This window comes from Leptonychotes weddellii, chromosome 11 (genome assembly GCF_054177405.1).
Source record: "Leptonychotes weddellii isolate Sample4059 chromosome 11, ASM5417740v2, whole genome shotgun sequence".
NCBI lineage: Eukaryota > Metazoa > Chordata > Mammalia > Carnivora > Phocidae > Leptonychotes > Leptonychotes weddellii.
Genome location: NC_138379.1, coordinates 7,328,024 through 7,348,408, shown reverse-complemented (window position 1 = coordinate 7,348,408; position 20,385 = coordinate 7,328,024). Strand labels below are relative to the sequence as shown.

Below are 20,385 nucleotides of genomic sequence, written 5' to 3'. Positions count from 1 at the left end.
ACAAGCAGGGGGAGTGGGAGAGGGAGAAGCAGGCTTCCCGCGGAGCAGAGAGCCCGATGCGGGGCTCGATCCCAGGACACTGGGATCATGACCTGAGCCGAAGGCAGACGCTTAACGACTGAGCCACCCAGGTGCCCCTGACCCTTTGCTTTCTTGAGCTTAGAAGCAACCCCAAGGCTCAATGATCCAATAAATAGTAATTTGCAGTGTTGCTGGAATACAGATGAGGCATTTGTAGAGCTGCTGTGAGAAGGCCACTATGGGCTGGGTGGTGAGCCCAGGCACCAACTGCACCTACCCCAGGGCTGCATGTAGCTCATGAGAATATTCAGTCATATTCCACTCCTGTACTGTCACAAACTGAGGGGCCTGACTGGGACTCAGGCACAGCTCCTGCAGGTGCTCAAACACTGCTGTCCCCTCATGAAGAAGTTGGGAAATTGAGCCAAGACTATAACTTCTCTAAACAACAGCATCTTTAGCATTTAAGGCTTGCTGCTTTCTTTTTTTTTTTTTAACGTAAACTCTGTCCCCAATGTGGGGCTTGAACTCACAACCCCAAAATCACGAGTTGCATGTTCTACAGACTGATGCAGCCAGGCACCCCGGCCTTGCCGCTTTTTAAACTTATTTTTGGATAATTCACAGGCAATTTTAATAGGTTACACAGAGAGATCCTGTGTACCCTTTGCCCAGTTTTCCCCATTGGTAGGTAAATCCTGCAAAACTACAGTACAGCATATACCAGAGTATTCGTACACAGTCAAGATATAGAACATTTCAGGGGCACTTGGCTGGCTCAGTAGGTAGAGCATGCAACTCTTCATCTCCAGGTGGAGAGTTCCATCCCCACTTGGGGGTAGAGTTTACTTAAAAAAAGTGTGGCGCCTGGCTAATCCAGTGGGTGGAGCCGGAGACTCTGGATCTCAGGATTGTGAGTTTGAGCCCCACCTTGGGTGTAGGGATTACTTAAAAATAAAATCTTAAAAAAAAAAAATCTTGGGGCGCCTGGTGGCTCAGTCGTTAAGCCTCTGCCTTCGGCTCAGGTCAGGATCCCGGGGTCCTGAGATCGAGCCGGCCCGCATCGGGCTCCCTGCTCAGCGGGAAGCCTGCTTCTCCCTCTCCCACTCCCCCCGCTTGTGTTCCCTCTCTTGCTGTCAAAGAAAATAAAATCTTTAAAAAAAAAATCGAGGGGCGCCTGGGTGGCTCAGTTGGTTAAGCGGCTGCCTTCGGCTCAGGTCATGATCCTGGAGTCCCAGGATCGAGTCCCGCATCGGGCTCCCTGCTCGGCAGGGAGTCTGCTTCTCCCTCTGACCCTCCCCCCTCTCGTGCTCTCTCTCAAATAAATAAATAAAATCTTTAAAAAAAAAAAAATCGAGAACATCTCCATTTTCACGAGGATCCCTCCCGCATCCTTTTTACAATGACATCCACTTCCCTTCGGCCCCTCAGTTAACCTCTGGCAAATGTTTTCCATTTTATCAATTCAAAAAACAAGTGGGGGGAGGGCTGCTTTTCTAATAACCAGAAAGGCACGGAGTCCAAAGTTAGGTCTCAAGGCTTTGTCCCTGACCGTAAGGGACATGTTCTCCCCGCCGGAACAGGACACCGAAGTCCGCTCAGAAGCGAGGCCCCGTGGAACTGGGCGGTGATGTCCTGGGGCTCCCCTGTTAGCACGATTCCGTCTCCACCGCCAGGTTCTCCCCACTGCAATCGCTGCCAGGAGTTCCGGGGTCCGCAGCAGCAATGCTGCCTCCGGTGATTTTAACCGCACCTTCCCACTCATCTCAGTAACTCAATCCGCTCTTCAAACTCCAGTGAAAAGAAATCTGAATTGGCTCCGGAAGGCTCTTATCACCGGGAACTTGGGAATTGGGAAGATGGAGCCCAGCAAGAGTGCGGGCGGAGGGTAGGCGGGGCGGCAAGCCACACCTCACTGCGAGCACCACAGGTGTCGACGCCCGAGGGGATCCCGTCGCTAGGGGCGTTGCCAAGGAGGGGCCACGAGGAGGGGCGCCCTTCCGGGAGGAGGGCAACTGCTAACCCGGAAGCGGTCGGCAGTGCGGCGCTGTTTAAAGATGGCGGCGGAGGAACCTCAGCAGCAGAAGCAGGAGCCGCTCGGCAGCGACTCCGAAGGTACTGACCCGGGGAGGGCCATTCGGCCCGGGCTACCAGGGGCGATGCCGGGTCGCCGGTTCCCGAGGAGGCTAGGGGCGGGGCCGCCGGCGGCCGGGGCCGAAACACACCGACGGCCCCTTCTTCCGCCGCCGTCGCCTCCCCTCCCCCTCACAATGGAAGGAGCCGCCGCCGCCGCCGCGACCCCCGGCTGGCTGGGCCGGCGGGCAAGCGAGCGAGCGAGGCGGGCGCAGGCCCGCGGCTCTTTGCCTTCGCGCGCGCCCGGGGCGGGGCCTGGGCCGCCCCGCCCCCCGCCCAGCCCCTCCGCGCCGGCCGCCCGGCTCCCGGGTCCCCAGCCCTCCCGCCCCAGTCCTTGCAGTCAGGCCGGGGCCTGTAGACCGGGGCCTGGCCGCCCGCCTTCTCCAGAGCAGCCCACGCCCGGCAGGGCGTCGACTTACGCCGGGCCGCCGAGTACAAAGGACTGGGCGGGCCGCTCGGGATGCAGCCGGCGGCCGGGGGTTGTGAGCGGCCGCGTTGTGTGCCTCTGAGGACTGCAGCCCTCGTTTCCGGTAGAGCCCCCTCTTCTGGCTTTGCAGCCTGTTTCCTCCTGCTTGGGCATTGTTTTCTTAGACCTCTGGAGGTGGACCTTTCAAAACGGTGCCGCCCTCTCCCTTTTCACCCGTGGTTAGGCCGCGGGGACCGAGTAGGTCACTTGAGTGGGAGGGACAGCTCTGTTGCAGGGCAGTGTAAGGGATGGGTCAGAGCCCAGCTGAGGATTGGGATGCTCAGGCTCAAAAGGATTGACCTTAAAAGTCATTTAGCACACACCCCCTTCTAACCGCACTCTTGAGAGACTGAATGCTGGGAGTCGCAGGCCCCCAGAAGAGACTTGCTCAGGATCACATAAGAGCGAGCAAGGACCAGAATTTCAGGTCTGGCTCCTCACCAGTGGCTGTTGAGGGTGGGGTCCACAGGTTCACTGATGAACACTTAACAGTATGCCTTCAAGGTACCCGTCTTCCTCTTGACATTGCAGCGAGGAGAGGAGAAGGGTGGTGGTCTTAGCCCCGTTTTACAGCTGAGGAAAGGCCTCTGCAGTGAGGTGGTGGAGGAGAGAGATTGTGGTAAAGAGCTCAGACTTTAGAATTAGGCACACCTGGGTTTGAGCACAGGTCTTCGTTAGTTACGACCTTGGGCAAGTTACTTCACCAGTCTGCGTTTGTTATCTGTAAAATGGGCATTAAGAAAACCCAGCACAGCAGGAGGAGGAAGGGTGTGATCGAGTAAAGTGCCGGCTTATGGGAAGCTCTCCTTCAGCCGGGAACTCCGCCTCATCTTACTTTCCCCAAGAGACCCTGCCTGGCCCCAGAGCGTTCTCAGGCTGCTGGGAATTGATGTTAGAAAGTGGGGGGCGGGGGGGTGTTAGAGCTGAATGAGTACACCTTGGGGCAGGACACACCTTTGCCCCCTCATTTTAAAGATGAGAAAACTAGGGCTTGGGAGGGAAAGGACTTTGCCAAGACCGGTGGGGTAGAGCAGAGTGTTAAATGCAAACTTGCAGATTCCATGCCTGCTCTCCTGGTCCTGGCTGCTCTTGTCATTGGCCCAGCTGCCTGGCGTGGAGATAGCTAGGGCCCACTGTAATCCTTGGCTTGCTTCCTTCTTCCAGGTGTTAACTGTCTTGCTTATGATGAAGCCATCATGGCTCAGCAGGACCGAATTCAGCAAGAGGTGAGGGGCTGTGGCCAGTGGCCCTGTTGTGGGGAAGCATAGCCTGGGCCTGAGGCCTATTGTTTATCTCTACTTTGGAAGCCTCCTCCTCTCCGAGCTGTGCTAGGTACTGGATGTCTTGGGGAGGGGCGGGGCGTGGGGGGGGCTGTCACTGTGCCCCTGGGTGATTGCTCCAGCTCTCCGCCTTTAGGTGTTCTGGCTGTTAGGTGTGGGTCACTCCATCTGCGTGCCAGAGCGTGATGGGTTTCCTCCCTCCCTGCAGATTGCTGTGCAGAACCCCCTGGTCTCGGAGCGCCTGGAGCTTTCGGTCCTGTACAAGGAGTATGCTGAGGATGACAACATCTATCAACAGAAGATCAAGGTGGGAGCCTGGCTGAGGGGGCAGGAAGAGCCCTGGGGGTAGGGGCAGGAGTGTGCCTGCTTCAGACCCACTCCTTGCTGGCGGGGCCTCAGAGAGGGTAGCATGTTGGGGTAGCCCTCTGGTCGCTGGTTCTCAAGTGTGCAGACTCGGGAAGTGAAAAGACCTTGATTCGTATCCTGACTCTGCCATACAGCAGCTGTATCCTCTGCAGGTCCTTCAGGGTCTCTGAGCTCTGGGGTCCTCTGCTGTGAAATCAGAATAAAGAATGTATCTGCCCTGCGGTGGGGAGGGAGGGAGATGATGCCTGTGGGGCCTGGTGCAGGCTGGGTAGGGGCTGAGCGGCTGGGAGAGGCCAGTCCTGTGCCTGCCTCTGGGATCTTTGTGAGGGGTAGGCGGCACTGGGGCAGAGGGACCTGTGGACCTGTGCAAGGCCGGGCTCTCTCTCAGCCTGAGGTGAGACCCTTAACCACTCACTCTCTTTGGGAGCGGGGACAGTGGGTATGTGTAAATAGTGTCCAGTGGGCACAGCCTGAGGGCTTAGTAAATGTTATCTCCCCGCCCCGCCCCAAGATCAGAGATGCTTAGAGCCTTCCACCTGAAACGAGGTGCCTTTGGGGTTATCCATATTGGGGGCCAGGGAGGTAGGTGATGGAAGGTGGCCGGGTTAGGTGGTGAACAGGGCACCACAGGGCGTCAGCCGGCACCAGGGAGCGGAAGCCCCGGGGGCAAATAGGAGTGTCCTTGCCTGTCGCTCCATTGTTTCTGGATCTGTTTTTCCACTGTAAGCTGGAAATAATGATTTTGACGTGAGTCTCCTGACTTCTGACAGTAGGCAGCTAGTTCAAAAGTAAAATGCTGTGTGATCCAACGGCACGCCCGCGGGCCAGATCCAGTGGCCTGGTCTCTACTCTGAGCAAGGGCTCAGAGTGTGTGTGATTGACCCAAGAGCACTGTAGAGCGCTGAAGGCACTGGCTTTGGGGCCTGACAGACCTGGGTTCAAGTTCTGGCTTCACTTCTGGCTGTGATTTTCGGCAACACACTGAATTTCTTGGAGCCTCTGTTGTTCTTCCTGCTGAGTCATTCAGCAAATGTCCGAGTGTCCACTGTGTTCTGTCTGTGCAGGAAGTCTGCCTTAGTGCCCCCACAGCCCTACTCTGTGCTGGGCCTCAGCCCACCTCTGCCTGGATCCTAAGCCTGGACAGCAGAGCCCAAGCAGACTTGGGTGATCTGCTCCTCTGTGAGGATTTAGGTTAGTGGGCACTGGCTGTCAGCAAAGGGCCTGGCACAGGGTAAGTGCTCGGAATGTTTCTAGTAGCTTTTCCGGTAGCTACAACGATTTGGGCTCTTCGTATGCATCGTGTGATGTGATGGCCATTTGTGAGCACATGGTGTGGGCCAGGCACCGTTTTAGGTACCGGAGGCCGAGTGAGGAGCGCAGCCGACACGCTCCTGCCCCCACAAAGCCCGTGTCCTAGTGGGAAGACAGAGAATCAGGCAGAGGTACCTGGGGTGTAGATGTCAGAAGGCGGTAAGTGCTCTGGAGAAAAGTAAAGCAGGGAAAGGAGAGGGAGTGGGAGGGCGGGTGGAAGGCCTCGCCGGGAGGGTGGCGTTGGAGTGACAGACTGAAAGCAGCAGGGGAGCAGTCTGTGGGGGTGGGTGGAGCGGGGCAGGCTGAGGCCGGGGTGAGGTGGGGTGAGGTGCGCTGGGGGTTTGTGGCTGGAGCAGCACGGGGGAGCAGGAGGGCTGGGAGACGGGCACGTGGCCAGCGAGAGGAGTATTAGCAGATTTCTCTGGTTCCTCTGGCTACTGGAGCAGGGACACCTGGGAGGAGGCCTGGAGGAGGGGGTGACTGGGACTGGAGTGCCAGAGGGTAGTGAGAAGCCGTGGAGAAGAGACTTGGTGGATTGAAGCCTTTGGATCTGCCTTGGATTGGTGGGGGCGGGGGGTGGGCAGGGGCTGCGGGCGGTGGACAGGTTTTGGTTTGAACAGCTGAGGGGCCGCGCCTTGCAGTTGCCCCAGGGGTGGGCTGTGAGGAGAGGGGGCCTGTGGGGGTCAGGACGCGCCCCATCGGGCTGGGCAGCTCAGACAGGACAAGCAGTGGAGACACTTGGATGGGAGTTAGTGGGAGTTGACGGTGGAGATGGGGCAGGTGAAGAGGTACATTTGGGGCTATTGGAATCCCAAGAGCAGCGGTGGTACGGGAGTGAGTGCGGTTGACCCGCGGAAGCTGTCCCAGGCCTGAGCGGGGTGGTGCCCTTCCCATGGCAGGTGCCGTGGATGGGGGTGTGGTGTGCAGGTGACGCGTGGTGTCTTGAGGAAGGGTGCTGGGTGGTTTGGTGGCGGCCCTGACCCTCACAGGTTGAAAGGACGAGGAGGACACGGCGAGGCTGGGGCCTACAAGCTGTGTGAAGGACAGTATGGACGAGGAGGGTGTGGGGGGGGGGTCATGTGGTGGGAGGCATCCCCTCTCCTCATGGTGAATGCTGTGCGGAGCGGCCAGTCTGGGGAGGAGTAGGCTTGGCCCTTGGATTGAGGAAAGGCAGGCGTGGCCTTGACTAGAGTGAAAGCCCGCTTGGGGCGAGTTAGTGGAAGAGAAATGGAGACTGTGAGCACAGACGACGGCCAGAGCAGTTTCGCTATAAAGGAGAGAAATGGGGTGGTAGCTGGAAAGGAATTCATGTGAAGCAGAGGATTTTTTTAAGCAAGAACTAGCCTTGTGTTTGTATGCTGATGAGTCTAAACCAGTAGGGAGAGAAAAACTGATGATGCAGGAGGGAGGGGGAGGCTTCCTGGAACAATGTCCTTGAGTCCAAGGGAGGGGACCGGCTCTCAGGCGGACCAGAGGGGGGCCCAGTGGAGCCTCAGCCCCTCCGGGGAGCAGGAGAGAAGGCTGCGGCGGGTGTGCTGGCCGGGGCTCAGGTTCTTCGTGAAAGTCCTCAGGAAGGAAGCGAGGTCACTGGGAAGGTGGGTAGGGGGTTAAGGAGAATGCGGGAGGCCTGCTCGGCGCATGCGTGGGGGAGGTTGGCCAGACGGAGGAAATGGCCCTGCGTGTGGTGAGGGAGGCAGAGCTGGGCCAGAGCAGGGGCCTGTGAGCGGGCGGGGCCGGGTGTAGGGGACCGGGGAGGCTGTGTCCCCGGTGGGGACTGCCCTGTGGAGCCCAGCCCTGCAGCCCCATCCTGACTTGTTTCCCTGGACTCACATGGTTTGAAAGACTGCTCTCTGGAAAAGCTGTGTCGGACCAGCACGGATCCGTTTGCCCATTTTTAGGAAGAAATAGCCCCGTGGGCCCAGCAGCCTGGCATGCCCCGGGCCTGGTGAGGACACTGGTGCCCCCAGCAGCCCGTGTGTGCCTAAGTCCCAGGGTCCTGAGGCTGCTGGGGCTCCGGCCAGTGGGTCACGAAGTGACTCCCATCCCCGGAGTCCGCGGCCAAGGATGGCAGGTGGCTGCTGTGGTATGACCTCTGTCGGGGGCAGGGGGGGTTCCCCTGGCCCACCCTGGTTCTGGCCTGATGTTGACAGGCATGGGGGTGGGGCGGGTGGGGGCTGTCTCTTTGCAGGACCTCCACAAAAAGTACTCATACATCCGCAAGACCAGGCCCGACGGAAACTGCTTCTACCGAGCTTTCGGATTCTCGCACTTGGAGGCGCTGCTGGACGACAGCAAGGAATTGCAGCGGTGAGGCTGGTGGGCGCAGCGGGGGTTCCAGGAGCGCCACACGGGGCTTCCTCGCTCAGGGCTCCCTCCCGCTCTCCGGACTAGGGGGTGCAGCCCCCGACTAAGGCCCGACGCCGGCTGGGCTCCTGCTCTGGTGTTCCGTTCTGAGCTGGGGATGCCCCCCGCCCGCCGCCGTGTTGGCCGGTTCCCCAGTTCTGGGCCCGCCTCCCCACTGCCCGGCCAGCCCATGCCCACCTCCCTTGCCCACCCACCCACAGGTTTAAGGCCGTGTCTGCCAAGAGCAAAGAGGACCTGGTGTCCCAGGGCTTCACCGAGTTCACAATCGAGGATTTCCACAACACGGTGAGCCCGGCTGCCCCTCCCCCCTGCCCCCCCCCCCCCCGGCCGGGGTGGAGGTGGGGTGGCCTGGCGGCGGCAGGGCTAACCCGTCTCCTCCTTCGCTGTGCCCTCTGTGCCCTGTGGGTGGCAGTTCATGGACCTGATCGAGCAGGTGGAGAAGCAGACCTCCGTAGCCGACCTGCTGGCCTCCTTCAACGACCAGAGCACCTCGGACTACCTGGTGGTGTACCTGCGGCTGCTCACGTCAGGCTACCTGCAGCGGGAGAGCAAGTTCTTCGAGCACTTCATCGAGGGGGGGCGGACGGTCAAGGAGTTCTGTCAGCAGGTGCTGCCCCCCTTTCTCTCTCGCCTCGGGGTGGGGGGAGCGCTGACCCCCGGGCCCTCACCCCCCGCCCCCCGCCTGTGCCGCAGGAGGTGGAGCCCATGTGCAAGGAGAGCGACCACATCCACATCATCGCGCTGGCGCAGGCCCTGAGCGTCTCCATCCAGGTGGAGTACATGGACCGCGGCGAGGGCGGCACCACCAACCCGCACATCTTTCCCGAGGGCTCCGAGCCCAAGGTGTACCTCCTGTACCGGCCCGGACACTACGACATCCTCTACAAATAGGGCTGGCCCCGCCCACCGCTGCCCCGCTGCCCTCCCCTCTGCCAGGCGCTAGACATGTACAGAGGTTTTTTGTGGTTGTAAATGGTCATATTTCACCCCCCTCCCCGTCACGCAACCTTCCACATTTTATTAAAGGGGATGCTGGTGGTGAGCCGCGTGTGTGCGTGTCCCTGCTCTGCCGCCTGCCCGGCTGCTGTGTGTCCGGCTGTCCCCCCCCCGCCCTCCCCCAGGTGGGTTCCTCTTGGCCTTCCACCTGTCCACACCCGAGCCTCCCCACCAGGAGCAGTTTTGAGGGGGCTCGGCCTCTTGGGGACCCCCCCCTTGGTGAGCTGCTCCTTTCTCTTCAGGCACCCATCTCCCTTCCCTCCTTAGCCGGCCCAGGGGCTTCCACGAGAATCTTGGCGGTTCCTTGGGGGACTTGCCCAGGGACCTAGGACTGCCCAGGCTGCAGGCCGCTCCCCCCTAGGCCCTGACTCCACCTTGCTGTCCTGGTCAGGGCCCCCAGACCTGAGCTGCCTGCCCTCCCATCAGGGCTCTGCATGGTCCAGTCCTGGGTGGAGAGAGCTGACATTGGGGGACCTGGCTCAGGGCAGGGGGAGGAGCTGGGGTGGCACCAACCTGGCTGGGGAGGGGCGGCCTTCAAGCCGGTGCTTGGTCCATGGTACCCCAGGTCTAGGCAGGGCTTTGCCAGGCTGCCGTTCCTCCCCCAGCCCTCCCCCTGCCTGCTTTGCACCCCCTTTGCTCGGGCCACACTCTCTGCATTGCCTTCCTTTTTGCCTTTACCTCTTCCCCCTCCCCCAGCACATGTGGGGTCTTGGCCCCCAGGCTGTGAGCTCCTTGGGGGCAGGCCCTCAATAAATGTGACGTGCTGCTGCCCACCTCTGCCGTCTGGCCCGTGCCTCCGCCTGCCCCGCCACCAAGCGCGCTCGCCAGCCCCTTGAAGCTGAAGGCACCTGTCCGCGCCTCAGGGCTGCGCCTCCTTCCCCAGCCAGCACTCGGACTAGCCGCTGCAGCAAGGGTGGTCTTTATTAGGAGGCTCCTGGGGGGCTGAGGGAAAGAACTGGGGGCCCAGGCCCAGCTGCAGGCTTCGGGGACCTCCTAGAGCTGGGAGCGAGGTCCAGTAGGCCCAGGCGAGTCTGTGGGCAGAGCAGAACGGTCAGGGAGTGTGGGCCCTGGGCTTCCCCCAGCCGCCCAGGCTGCCCTCTTGGGTTTCCTGCGTGGGGGTGAGCGGGGGCGGGGAGGTGAGCCCGTGTGTTAGTGGGCGGGTTAGTGGGCAGCCACATGGCGGGCCAGGCCCTGCTTACCAGTCCTGGGCAGGGTGGGCGGCGGGTGCCGTCAGGCTGGAAGGCAGAGGACAGTGAGAGCCTACCCTGGGGCAGGTGGGGGAGGGGCAGGGGCCGACTCAGCGCGGGGGGTGGGGGGGGTGCTCACCCACTGGGAAGTAGTGGGGGAGCCGCTGCAGGTAGATGCTTTCATCCTTCTCCAGGAACACACAGATGATGAGCCGGTCCACCTGCGCCAGGGTCTGCTCAGCCTGGGCGGGGGGCCGCCCCCACCCTGGCTGTGTGGTCTTATCGCTGCCCCCACCGCTGCAGGTTTTCACCTGCCTTGCTCTGGAGGGGCCCACAGACCCTCACAGAAGGGCTTCACGGTGTGCACCCCACCGCCCTGGGCTCAGGAGAGTAAACCGGTCCCGAGGGAAGGGAAGGGGAGGGGATGCATCGAGGGCTGGTCAGCGGAGCCGGGGTGCGGCGCCCCCTCCCCGCCGCGCCCCCGTCTGATCCCCTTGACTGGGCCCAGGACTCACCTTGTCCTTGTGTTGCTCCAGCCACTCGCGCAGCGCGGCCAACACCACCTCCGCCGCCGCCTCACTGGGGTAGCCTGGGGACCCGGCGGGGCCGGAGTGAGTCCGGGGCTCTGGCCCAACCCCCTCGCCGCCCTGGGACCCGCCCAACCCCACCCACCCGGCTCTGCCCCCCCCTCCCCCCCCCGCCCGCCCAGGCCCCTCCCTGCGTCTGGGCCCACCCCCTTCCTAGCCCGGCCCCACCCCCTTCCTAGCCCGGCCCCGCCCCCTTCTAGACGCCCCCTCCTCCGCGCCCCGCCCCCCCGGCCCCAACTCACCAAACACGCCGGTGGAGATGCAGGGGAATGCCTGTGGCGGGCGCGGGAGGTGAGAGGGAATTGGGGACAGGGTCACTCTCCGCCCGCCTCCCGCCCGCCGCCTCCGGGGGCGCCTTCCTCCCCCGGTTCCAGGCCGCCCCCACCCCCGCCTGGCGCCCGGCCCCCCCTCACCGCGGACCGGAGCCGATGCTCTAGCAGCAGGTCGAGGCTGCTCAGGTAGCAGCTGCGGAGCTCGGCCGCCTGGCTGGCGCTGGGCTCTCCGTGGGCGATGGGTCCCACCGTGTGGATGACATCTACGGGAGGCGACGGCGTCAGACCAGCTGGGGTCCCCAAGATGTCAGAGGCTTTCTCCCCCTGCCGGCCTGGGCCCTGGAGGGGACAGGAAACAGGCCCTCTCCCCAAGTTCTAAGAGTGCCCCACCCATGTGTGCCCTCGAGCTCAAATGCGCTCCTCCATAGAGACAGGCAGGTCCGCGCTGGGCCGCCTCCCCACATCTGTATGGACCCGGCCGAGACGTGGGGCGGAGGGGGTGAGCCAAGACACTGTCCCCTCAGCTCTTCCCCTCCCCGGCTCCACGCATTCCCCTCCCGCCACCCGCGTCCCGGCGCGTGCGAGGAGGGGCCGGCTCCCGGCACTAAAGGTGAAGAAGGGACCCCTGAGGAGGCCTCCAGCTATTCTGTGGGGGCTGCTCCCCTAGCCCCGTAATTACATAAGGTGCCCTGTCTGCGCCCCACAGGAGTGGGGGCGGCGGGTCGGGACTCACACTTGGCCGGCAGCCGGTAGCCGCCGGTGATCTTGGCCTTGCCGGTGTCGCAGCTCTGCAGGGTCCGGCACTCGTCGGTGAGCAGGGGTCCGGCAGCGCGGTGGATGCAGCCGTCCACTGCAGGGCAGGAGGCAGTGAGCCGTGGGGTGAGCCGTGGGGCTCCCCGCCTCACGCCTGAGCCCGTTTTACAGAGGAGAAGGCGGAGGCCCGAGCACAGACTACTCGCAGCCCCCTCGGCTGTGCCAGGGCTCACCCGGCGCCGCGCCTCCTCCCGCGGCCTCCAGCCGCTCGCAATGCCCGCCGCCCCCACTGGACAGGCCCAGGCGCCCGGGCAGGCCGCAGGCGCGGGGCGGCCGGCAGGGGGCGCGCCCGGCCCGCCCTGCTCGTTCCCCGCCGGGCGGGGGCCTCCCGCTGCCAGGGTGGCTCCGTTAGGCGGGGTCCGCGGCGGCAGGAACCGCCACCCTAGCCTGGTCCAGGGGAAGGTCGCCCTCCCGGCTCTGGCCCGGAAGCACCGCGGGGGCCGCGACCACTGGCCGCCTCCGCCCGAGGAGCCCGGGGGCGCCGACAGGCACCGCGCATCCCATCCCAAGGCGAGGCTGCTCGCGGCCGCGGCAAACTCTAGGACCCACTTCACAGATGAAGAAACTGGGGTCACCCCATTACAAGTGGCAGGTGCGCTCTGGGCCCGGAGCCTGGGTCTTCCAGCCCCTTCGTGCGCCACGCGGGGAGGTGGACGGGGCCGCGGATCCGGGCCGCGCAGGTGGATCCGGGCGCGCGCCCCTGCTCGTTAGCGCGCTGCCTCGTTAGCGCATCCGGCTTAATTGGGGCGGGCCTGGGCTTGTTTCTCTGAGGGCGGCTCCGGGGCCTCGGCAGCGACCCTGGGGACGCGGGCCCAGATAAACGCGCCCGAGACGCTCCTCCAGCCCGATCTCACCCAGGCGCCACAGCCCGAGCGGCCCCGGCGGGAAAGGCGGGGCTGGGCTCTCGTCCGCTGTGCCAGTGGGGACACCCCGTTCCCCAAGAGTCCACGGCCTCATCTGGAAAACAGCCACAGTGACCCCTCCTCAGGGGAGGGGTTGGCACCGTGGCCAGGAGAACGTGACCCACCGCTGGCCGCTCCCTAGCTCCGATGGCACCCCGGGGTTCGTGCCAGGAGCTCCTTCGGCACCAGCGGCAGGAAAGAACCCCCATTTCTCCATTCTGCAGACGCGCAAACAGAGGCCCTTCCTCCTCCATCACAGCCCCACCCCCAGTGTCTTGGCACAGGTCCAGGGACACCAGCTGGACCACCCCCCTCTTTCTTCTCTTTTCTTTTGTGCCCTGTGGGGCCCAATTAAACCTAATTTCGTGACTTCACTTGGAGCGGGCACCAGGCGATTTCCCAGAGCATCCCGGGGGTGGGACGGATGGGGTAGAGGAGTTGGGGGAACCCTGGCAGGGCCTCTGGGGTTGGGTCCCGCCCCCTCCTCTCCTGTGCAGGGAGGGGTAAGGGTGGGGGGGCCATGGGAGGGGGTGGAGAGTGGCACCCAAGGCAGGGCCCCTGAGCTACGGGTCCAGGTGGCACTCAGTGGGCGTGCAGCCTGCACTACACAGTGTCCCCGAGCAGTGGGTCCGTTCTGGGTGAGGTGCCGGGTGACCACCCTGCGCCTCCTGCAACAGCGGGGGCTGGGGAGCTGGGCAGCCTGGGTTCTAGTCCCGGCTCTGCCAGTCACAGATGTGTGGCCTAGAGCATATCACTTAACCTCTCTGGGCCTCAACTGCCCCATCTGTAAACTGGGGTAATAGTAGACCTCCATCTCACAGGGCTTTTGGAAGGATTCAGTGAGTTCATTTCTGTAAGGTGCTTAAGCCAGTGCCTGGCATGGGTGAAGGTGACGTGCGTGTTGGCTCTTAGGACAGTGTGACAGCAGAAGAATGTGCTCCATGTGTGTATACCTGAGAGTGTGAGGGGAGGTGGGTGTCCGGGCGGGTGCCGGAGCGTCCGGGGCATATGGGGGTATGCACAGGAACGGGTCTGAGCCGGTGCTCCCCGGGGCCTCCCGGCCCTGCCCCGATGGCGTCAGCCTCTGGGCACCCGGCTGCCTGCCATCTCCTGGTGCCATGCACTCCGCAGGCGACCTTGGCCTGCTGTGCACGCTGTGCGGAAGTGGAGCTCAGTGATATCTGTGTTTCAGGGACTTAATGTTTCCTGCAGAGGTGTCCAGGCCGGCAGCCAGGCCCTTGGGACTGACCTGGGGGCATGAGGGGGAGGAGGGAATCCGAGCTTGCAGAAGCCTTGCGCCCACCCCACCCCCCACCCCCCTCCGCATCATCCAGGCCAGGGTGACTGCCCTGCAAGTGCCTAGGGGATCTGTGCCCAGCCCCAGGCAGAGATGAGGGACAGGCCCTGGGCCCCACCCCTTCCCCACCCTCTCCCCAACAAGCCGGAGCACAGACTCGTCCCTCCTGCCTGGCCCCCTCCCTGTCCACACCAGCCTGGTCGCTCTACCGTCTCCGAGGGCCAGAGGGGACCCACAGCCTGCTGTCCTTAGCCACACGCCCAGAGGGTCGCCGCTGGCCTGTCTCCCCGTGTGAACTGCAGCTTCCCAGGCTCTGCTTCCTCGGCCCTGTCCTGCCTCTCCTGTGGGGGGAAGCTGAACCCTAGAGCCCGCAGGACGTGGCTTCCTGGGGTCTCACCCAAGGGAGATGTCCCTCCTCCCCCCTTTCCACCTGACCTGGGGGCTGCCCGGTAGGAGGGTGGTGACCCCAATTCATACCAGTTCACCCTTGATCCCTTCCCCGGGACCTTTAGCCACATCCGAACAAACCTCAAGCCTCCAACTCAACCCCTGTTCCATCCCAAGTCAGCAGAAAACCTGGGGTCCCTCCCATGGAGACGGACCCCGACCCACGTGTCAGGGGTGGCGCCTTCCTCAGATGACTCTCTGCCGGGTCCAGAACGCACCCTTCCCCACTAGCCTGCCCTAAGGGCCGCTCTGCCTCCTCCCTCAGCCCCGGCCTGCTCCCCCTTCAGGCTCCAGGCTCTGGCTCCTGAGTCCCAGCCCGCACAGACTTCTGGGGCACCTGCCAGGCGCTGAGCAGGTCGCATCTCCTTGTTGGTCCTCCCAGCCACCCTAGGAGGTGCTACTATTTTCCCTGCTTTATAGTAGACGACACTGAGGCACAGAGAAGATGAAAGACTTGCCCAGGGTCACACAGCTGGACTGTTCTACTTCCTGTAGGACCATAGAAGGCTTTCTCTCCGGGCCCCCCCAACCTCCCTCCCATCCTGGCTGGCTGGCTCCCCCTGCCTCCTTGTGCAAACTCGGCCTGTTGTCTGCACACCCCTCTTCCCTGCAGCAGGGCTCCTGTCCCCCTCTCCATGTCAACACATCGCCCTCCCGACAGAGGGACTTTGGGGACTCTGGTTGCCCCATGGTCTGGGGTCCCTCATCCCATGTGACTGTTCAGCCGTCCCCATGCTGCCAACCACTAGGCACCGCTGTCCAGCAAGGCTGCCTTGGAGACGGTCCGCCTGCCTCCCGGACCTCTTCTGTCCTGGCCTGAGCTCGTCAGATGCTGCTCCTGCCTGGGGGCCCTGTGGGTCCCCCACCAGCTTCGCCCCTGCTCCCAGGCTCTTCCCCTAAATGAGCTCAGCCACGGCAGCCCTGCAGCCCTCCTGTGTCCCCCCCGCCCCGGCCCTGGTGTGGCCTCCACACCTGCAAGGGGCCTGGGGGGGCCTCAGCTCACACCCCGCCCCTTCCTAGGAGGTTTTGGGGGGGGTCGGGAAGCCCCCGGGAGCAGCAGGGGCTGGAGCCAGGGCCTCCCAGAGCCCCCAGAGCCCGCAGAGGCCGACAGCAGGCAGGCTCCTGTGGGGGCCATTTGCCAAGGCGCTTAGGAGATGTTGGCCGCTATTAGGGTGCTGTAATATTCATGAAGGGAAGATTAGATATTTAAATTTATTCAGCAATAAATGCGTCTCAGTGGGGGAGCATTCCTCATGCTAAACAAACAAGCAAGCAGGGGCTAATTAATTATTTACAGGAACATGAGGATGCCTGTGGCCTGGGGGAGAGGGGGGCAGCTGTGTCCCTGCCAGGGGGCAAGAGACCCTGATGGGCCCTGGGCTGGCCCCCCCTCCGCCGTTCCTCTCCGCTGCCCTGTGGGTCTGGCCCGCTGTGTGTCCCCTTCTGGGATTTCTTTCCCCAGAAATCCCGCCTACAAGCCTGCTGGTGGCTTTGGGGAAGTCACTTCCTCTCCCTGTGCCTCTGTTTCCCCCCTCTACAGGGTAACAGCACCTCTGCCCCATTTAGCGTGAGCATTCAGTGAGAGACTGCACCAAGGGGCCCTGCACTTTATCACACAGTCCCCCGTGTCACCCGTTTTCCATGATGAGACCAAGGCCCAGTCACCGACCCTGTAGGCAGAAGGCTGCTCTGCCCGTCAGGCTCTTGGGGGCCTCCTTCGCCCGAGTGACAGGGGTCACTGAGAAAGCCCTGGGCAGAGAGGGCTGGGGCGGCGGGGGCGAGCTTGAGGCCCAAGGGGGCTGGGGGAGGGGCGCCCCTCTTGAGCACAGGAAGGCACCTTGGTCTGGGCCCTACGGACAGACCACTCCCCACCCAGACATCCCCCCCCGCCCCCGCAGGTCCCAGGGCTGGGAGCCCAACCTGAGGACAGGCCCCCCACTCCAGCCGCCTAGGTGCAGCCTGCAGCTGCTGCCCGGGCCCCAGCCACCTGCACAGAGATCCCAAATGCCAGGGCTGAGAGGGGCCAGGCCCCCCTGGGTGGCTGGGGAAACTGAGTCCCTGAGAGGGTACCAGTGGGGTCAGGGGCAGATGCCTAAGCTGCTGGGATGCCTTCCAAGCCCCAGACCCTGAGGACGACAAGCCCAGCCATAAAGCCTAGAGAAATGACCCACCCCGGGGGCCTAGTGTCCCCTCCTCCCTCTGCCCACCCTACGCTCTCCATCTCGGGTCCCCGGCCTCCTCCCAGGCCTCGGCTGAGCCTCGGGAGCCACAACCCCATGGGATGCCCATTGCCAGAACCATCTCCGGCCTCCGCACTCGCTGGATCAGCAAGCCCGTGCTAGCCCCAGCTCTTGTGAGCCTTGGCCTATTGGTGGGACAGAGCCCACCTTTGCCAGACCCCACCCTCGCGGTGCCAAGGTGGGTGGGCACCCCAGGGAGAAGATAGATGGACAGCAGCTCCACAATGTGATGTGAAATTCATTACGGGGTGAGATCAACTCCTTAAGCGGGGATTTGAAAACATTAGGGCTTCATTATGTACACAATGGCAGCCCCTCATTCATCATGCAAAAATCACTCCCGTTATTAAAAATCCCCACGGCAGCTGCAGGAAGGGGCCTGGAGGCATCTTGCCGAGGGTGGGGTGTGGGCCCCAGGGGTCTGGGGGGCCTGAGTCCCCCTGTCCCTCCTACCCAGGGAGGGCCTGCACAGGGCTAGGGGTGGGGAGCACGGTTCACTCCAGGGACCTGGTGCCTCAGTGTCGTCATCTGCAAAATGGAGCGTTAATGGTACGCCCCCCGCGCTGTGGTGAGGGTACCCCGGATCCTGCAGGAGAGGCTCCACGAGGCCCCGCTCCACGCCTTGAGCGCTCAGGAGAGCGGGTGGCTGCTCACACCACCATCGCTGTCACCATCTGGGCTAGGGCAGGGACGCCCGGGGCCTTTTCTAGGGGAGGACACGTCACTCCCTTGCTCTTACAACCTCCCACGGCTCCCACGAGTCCATGAAATAAAATCTTCCACCCCGAGCCAGGCTGGGGTTCCCTCTAGCCACCCCCTGAGATGACTGGCCTCTGTGTCTCTCCCACCTGCCCAACTGTGCAGGGAGGCAACCCGGGGCTCTACCTCACTGCAAGCCGTGAAATGGGAGGAAATGCAGCTGGACAAGAGGGAGAGGGGGTGGGAGCGGGCGGGCCCTGTGTGCAGCTGGGAAGGAAGGCTCCCCTGAGGAGGTGGCACCTGAACAGAGCCTTGAGCAACGATGAGAAAGAACGGTCTCCAGGAAGCTGGGGGAGGAGGGCTCAGGCAGAGGGCACGGGTGGGCCACAGGGAGAGTCCAGGGTGGGCTGGGGGGAAGGGGGAGTGGGAGGTGGGGGAAGGGGGAGGGGAGGGCTGCATCTGCGGGGCTGGTGGAAGAAGCTAGAACTGCTTCCGTCGCTGCAGTGGGAAGTTTGAGCAGGGGCGGCGTGGCCTGGGACAGCCTCTGGGTGTGTGTGTTTTTGGGCGGGGGTGCTTTGCTGCTCCTCATCAAATGCTCCTCCCCTGTCTGCTCAGCTCAGGCCGGAGCCTGCCCCCCACAGTGTCCACCCCTCCCCACCCCCCCCCCCACCCCCCTGGCACAGCGCTTGGGGCCCGAGTCCAGTCCAGTACAGGGAGGGTGCGGAGGCCACCCCGTCTGCCCACTGTGCCCGGCAGTGGCTGCCACCGTGGGCGGCCACTGAGTAGAAGTGGAGGCCCAGGCGATGATGCTCGGATGCCCCCAGGCTCTGCTAATCCCCCAGGCCTGCCTGCCTCTGAGCAGAGGAGAGCCAGCGGGAGCAGGGAGAGAGCAAGGAGGAGGAAGAGAGAGCGAGGGGATGAGAAATGGAGAGTGGGCGCTTGAGCGAGAGAAATGGGGAGCGGGCCTGAGATGCCCTGCGGCTAGGAGAGACAGAGACGGAGAGACAGAGGTAGAGACAGAGAGACACAGAGACAGACACGGTGACAGAGACAGAGAGGCAAAGACAGAGAGAGGCAGAGACAGAGACAGAAGCAGAGAGAGACAGAGGCAGAAAGAAAAAGTGAGAGATAGAGGGAGAGAGAAGGAGAGAGGAAAGGGGGTGGGGCCACAGCCCTCGCCAGGGCCAGGGAGTTGTGTGTGGAGAGACGGTGGGCCCGGGGTCACGGGTTCTGCTCAAGCCGAGGGGCCGCCGTGCTGGGCCAGGGCTGGGGTGCGAACGCGCACACACAGGTGCCCGGGCTGGGGGAGTGGGGGCCCCTGGGCACATCTGGTCCACACACTAACCTCGGCCAGGAGGTGGACAGACAGACACCCTGTGCATGTCCCGTAGGAGGGGAGTCTGATGGGGAGGCAGTTGGTACTTAACCACACAAATGGGAGTCTGATTACCACGGGTGACAGGATGCCGGCCCATGAGGGGCAGGGGCCGCTGCGTCCCTGCACCCAGGACAGTGGCAGGGTGTGGGAAGCCCTCAGTAAATGGAGCAGGAGGGAGGGGGTGGTGGTGGGAGGGCAGAGGAGCCTGAGGTCCAGAAGCAGCATGTGCAAAGGCCCTGTGCCGGGAGAGGGCTGTGGCCGAAGCCCGGGCCCTGGGGTGTAGGAGCCGTGCACCCGAGGTCAGGTGTGGGCACAGGGAGGAGGTGGGCAGGAAGGCGGGGCCGCTGGGGCTGCTGACCTCTCGTGGACAGTGAGTGCGGGGACGGCCCCGCCTGACCCCGGCCGGCCCACCCCTCCAGCCAGCCCTTGCGGGAGCCGGCCACGCAAGAGCACACATGGCGGCCGTGTGAGCAGAAGGCGGCCCTGAATTAATCTGTCACTAAAGCTTGGCCGTGGCAGGCGCAGTCATGATTTAGATGAATAATTGAAACGCTCCGATACATTTATTATCCCTTTAGTGCAAAAGTGGCAGAGAAAGACGAGGGGTAATTGAAAAAGAGTGCACAAATCTCCACGAGAAAGCCGGCTCCTTATCGCCGAGTAAACATTTCAGTCCTAATAAACAGGAGAGACACGCATCAGGGCCCTGTCGATTTCCCCGTCCTGATTTAGGGCCCGCCTCCCTTCTTACCATACAATAGGAGAGCCGTCTGGTTTTTAAAAAAACAAGGTTTATGGAGCCAGTGAAAGTCTCCCCAGGAGGGAGGCGGGCGAGCAGGCGTGGCTCCCCGCGGTCTGGGGTCTCAGGGTCTAGTGGGGAGGCTGCCCCAGTCCATCCAGTCTCCCCAGCGCAGACACCGGGCCTCCGCCTGCTGGGCCTCTCCATCCCTCCATACCTGTCGAACTCCTATTCATCCCTCAGGGCTTGGGTCAGATGCCCCCTCTGCTGGGAAGTCTCCTACCAAACTGGGTCTCTGTGAGGACAGAGCTGAGTAGAGTCGAGTCCCCACCACCACCCACACTCCGAGAGAGCCCTGGGGAGGAATGAGGGTGAGGGGGGAGTCGGGGGGCTTCCCAGAGACTCACTGTGTTGCCAGAACCACCTACCTTGGCCTCAGGGCCTGGTGGGGACCCAGCCCCACAGTGAGTCTGGCCCAGGAGTCCTGGACTCTTCAGGTTAAGTCCGTTTGGCCCCAGTCGCCCCTGGGGCTCTCATTGAGGGCCAGGGTGCCCACAGACTCCCTTCCCTGCTCCTGAGAGGCTGCGGTCCTCCCCCAACTGTAACCACCACACACTCATCCAACAACTGGGCTCGCTTCCCCGAAGCCCTGCAGGCCAGGCCCCAGGCCTCCTTCTGAGCCACCACTGACCCCCCCGCCGCCGCCCCAGTGCAGGGCTGTTGGACCTGTGTGCCGGCTCTCTGGGCAGGGCCTGGCATACAGAGCGTGCAACAACCGCCCCATAAACTGGCTTGGAAACCCCTAGAACCCGGTCCCACAGGAGAGTGCATTCTCGTGTACTCTAGTGGGGAGATAAGCAATAAGAACAAACATAAAATACAGGTCC

The 20,385-nt window shown here is 63.1% G+C and overlaps 2 protein-coding genes and 1 long non-coding RNA gene across 4 annotated transcripts in view; 2 read left to right on the top strand and 1 right to left on the bottom strand.

Moving 5' to 3' along the window:
• The window catches only part of MACROD1 (mono-ADP ribosylhydrolase 1), a 194,813-nt gene that overhangs the window by 43,466 nt on the left and 130,962 nt on the right, over positions 1 to 20,385 (bottom strand). Inside the window, exons 4-10 of one of the 2 annotated variants that reach the window (XM_081797939.1) lie at positions 11,717 to 11,833; positions 11,125 to 11,246; positions 10,954 to 10,984; positions 10,640 to 10,713; positions 10,264 to 10,345; positions 10,137 to 10,172; positions 9,850 to 9,968 (exon numbers count right to left, since the gene is read on the bottom strand). In XM_081797939.1, coding sequence (XP_081654065.1) covers positions 10,168 to 10,172; positions 10,264 to 10,345; positions 10,640 to 10,713; positions 10,954 to 10,984; positions 11,125 to 11,246; positions 11,717 to 11,833 — 431 coding nt within the window. In that variant the 3' untranslated portion in view covers positions 9,850 to 9,968; positions 10,137 to 10,167. Of the gene's footprint in view, positions 1 to 9,849; positions 9,969 to 10,136; positions 10,173 to 10,263; positions 10,346 to 10,639; positions 10,714 to 10,953; positions 10,985 to 11,124; positions 11,247 to 11,716; positions 11,834 to 20,385 lie in introns of those variants that run through there. The other variant, XM_081797938.1, reaches the window with a different exon arrangement.
• OTUB1 (OTU deubiquitinase, ubiquitin aldehyde binding 1) lies at positions 2,011 to 9,710 on the top strand. The gene is made up of 7 exons (XM_006746227.3): positions 2,011 to 2,136; positions 3,785 to 3,846; positions 4,109 to 4,207; positions 7,766 to 7,884; positions 8,142 to 8,226; positions 8,354 to 8,548; positions 8,635 to 9,710. The coding sequence occupies exons 1-7, from the start codon at positions 2,079 to 2,081 to the stop codon at positions 8,830 to 8,832; spliced, it is 816 nt and encodes a 271-aa protein (XP_006746290.1). The 5' UTR covers positions 2,011 to 2,078; the 3' UTR covers positions 8,833 to 9,710.
• Positions 11,828 to 13,072, top strand: LOC115936589 (uncharacterized). Its single transcript, XR_004071999.2, has 2 exons — positions 11,828 to 12,388; positions 12,655 to 13,072. It is a non-coding gene; the product is annotated as an uncharacterized LOC115936589 (long non-coding RNA).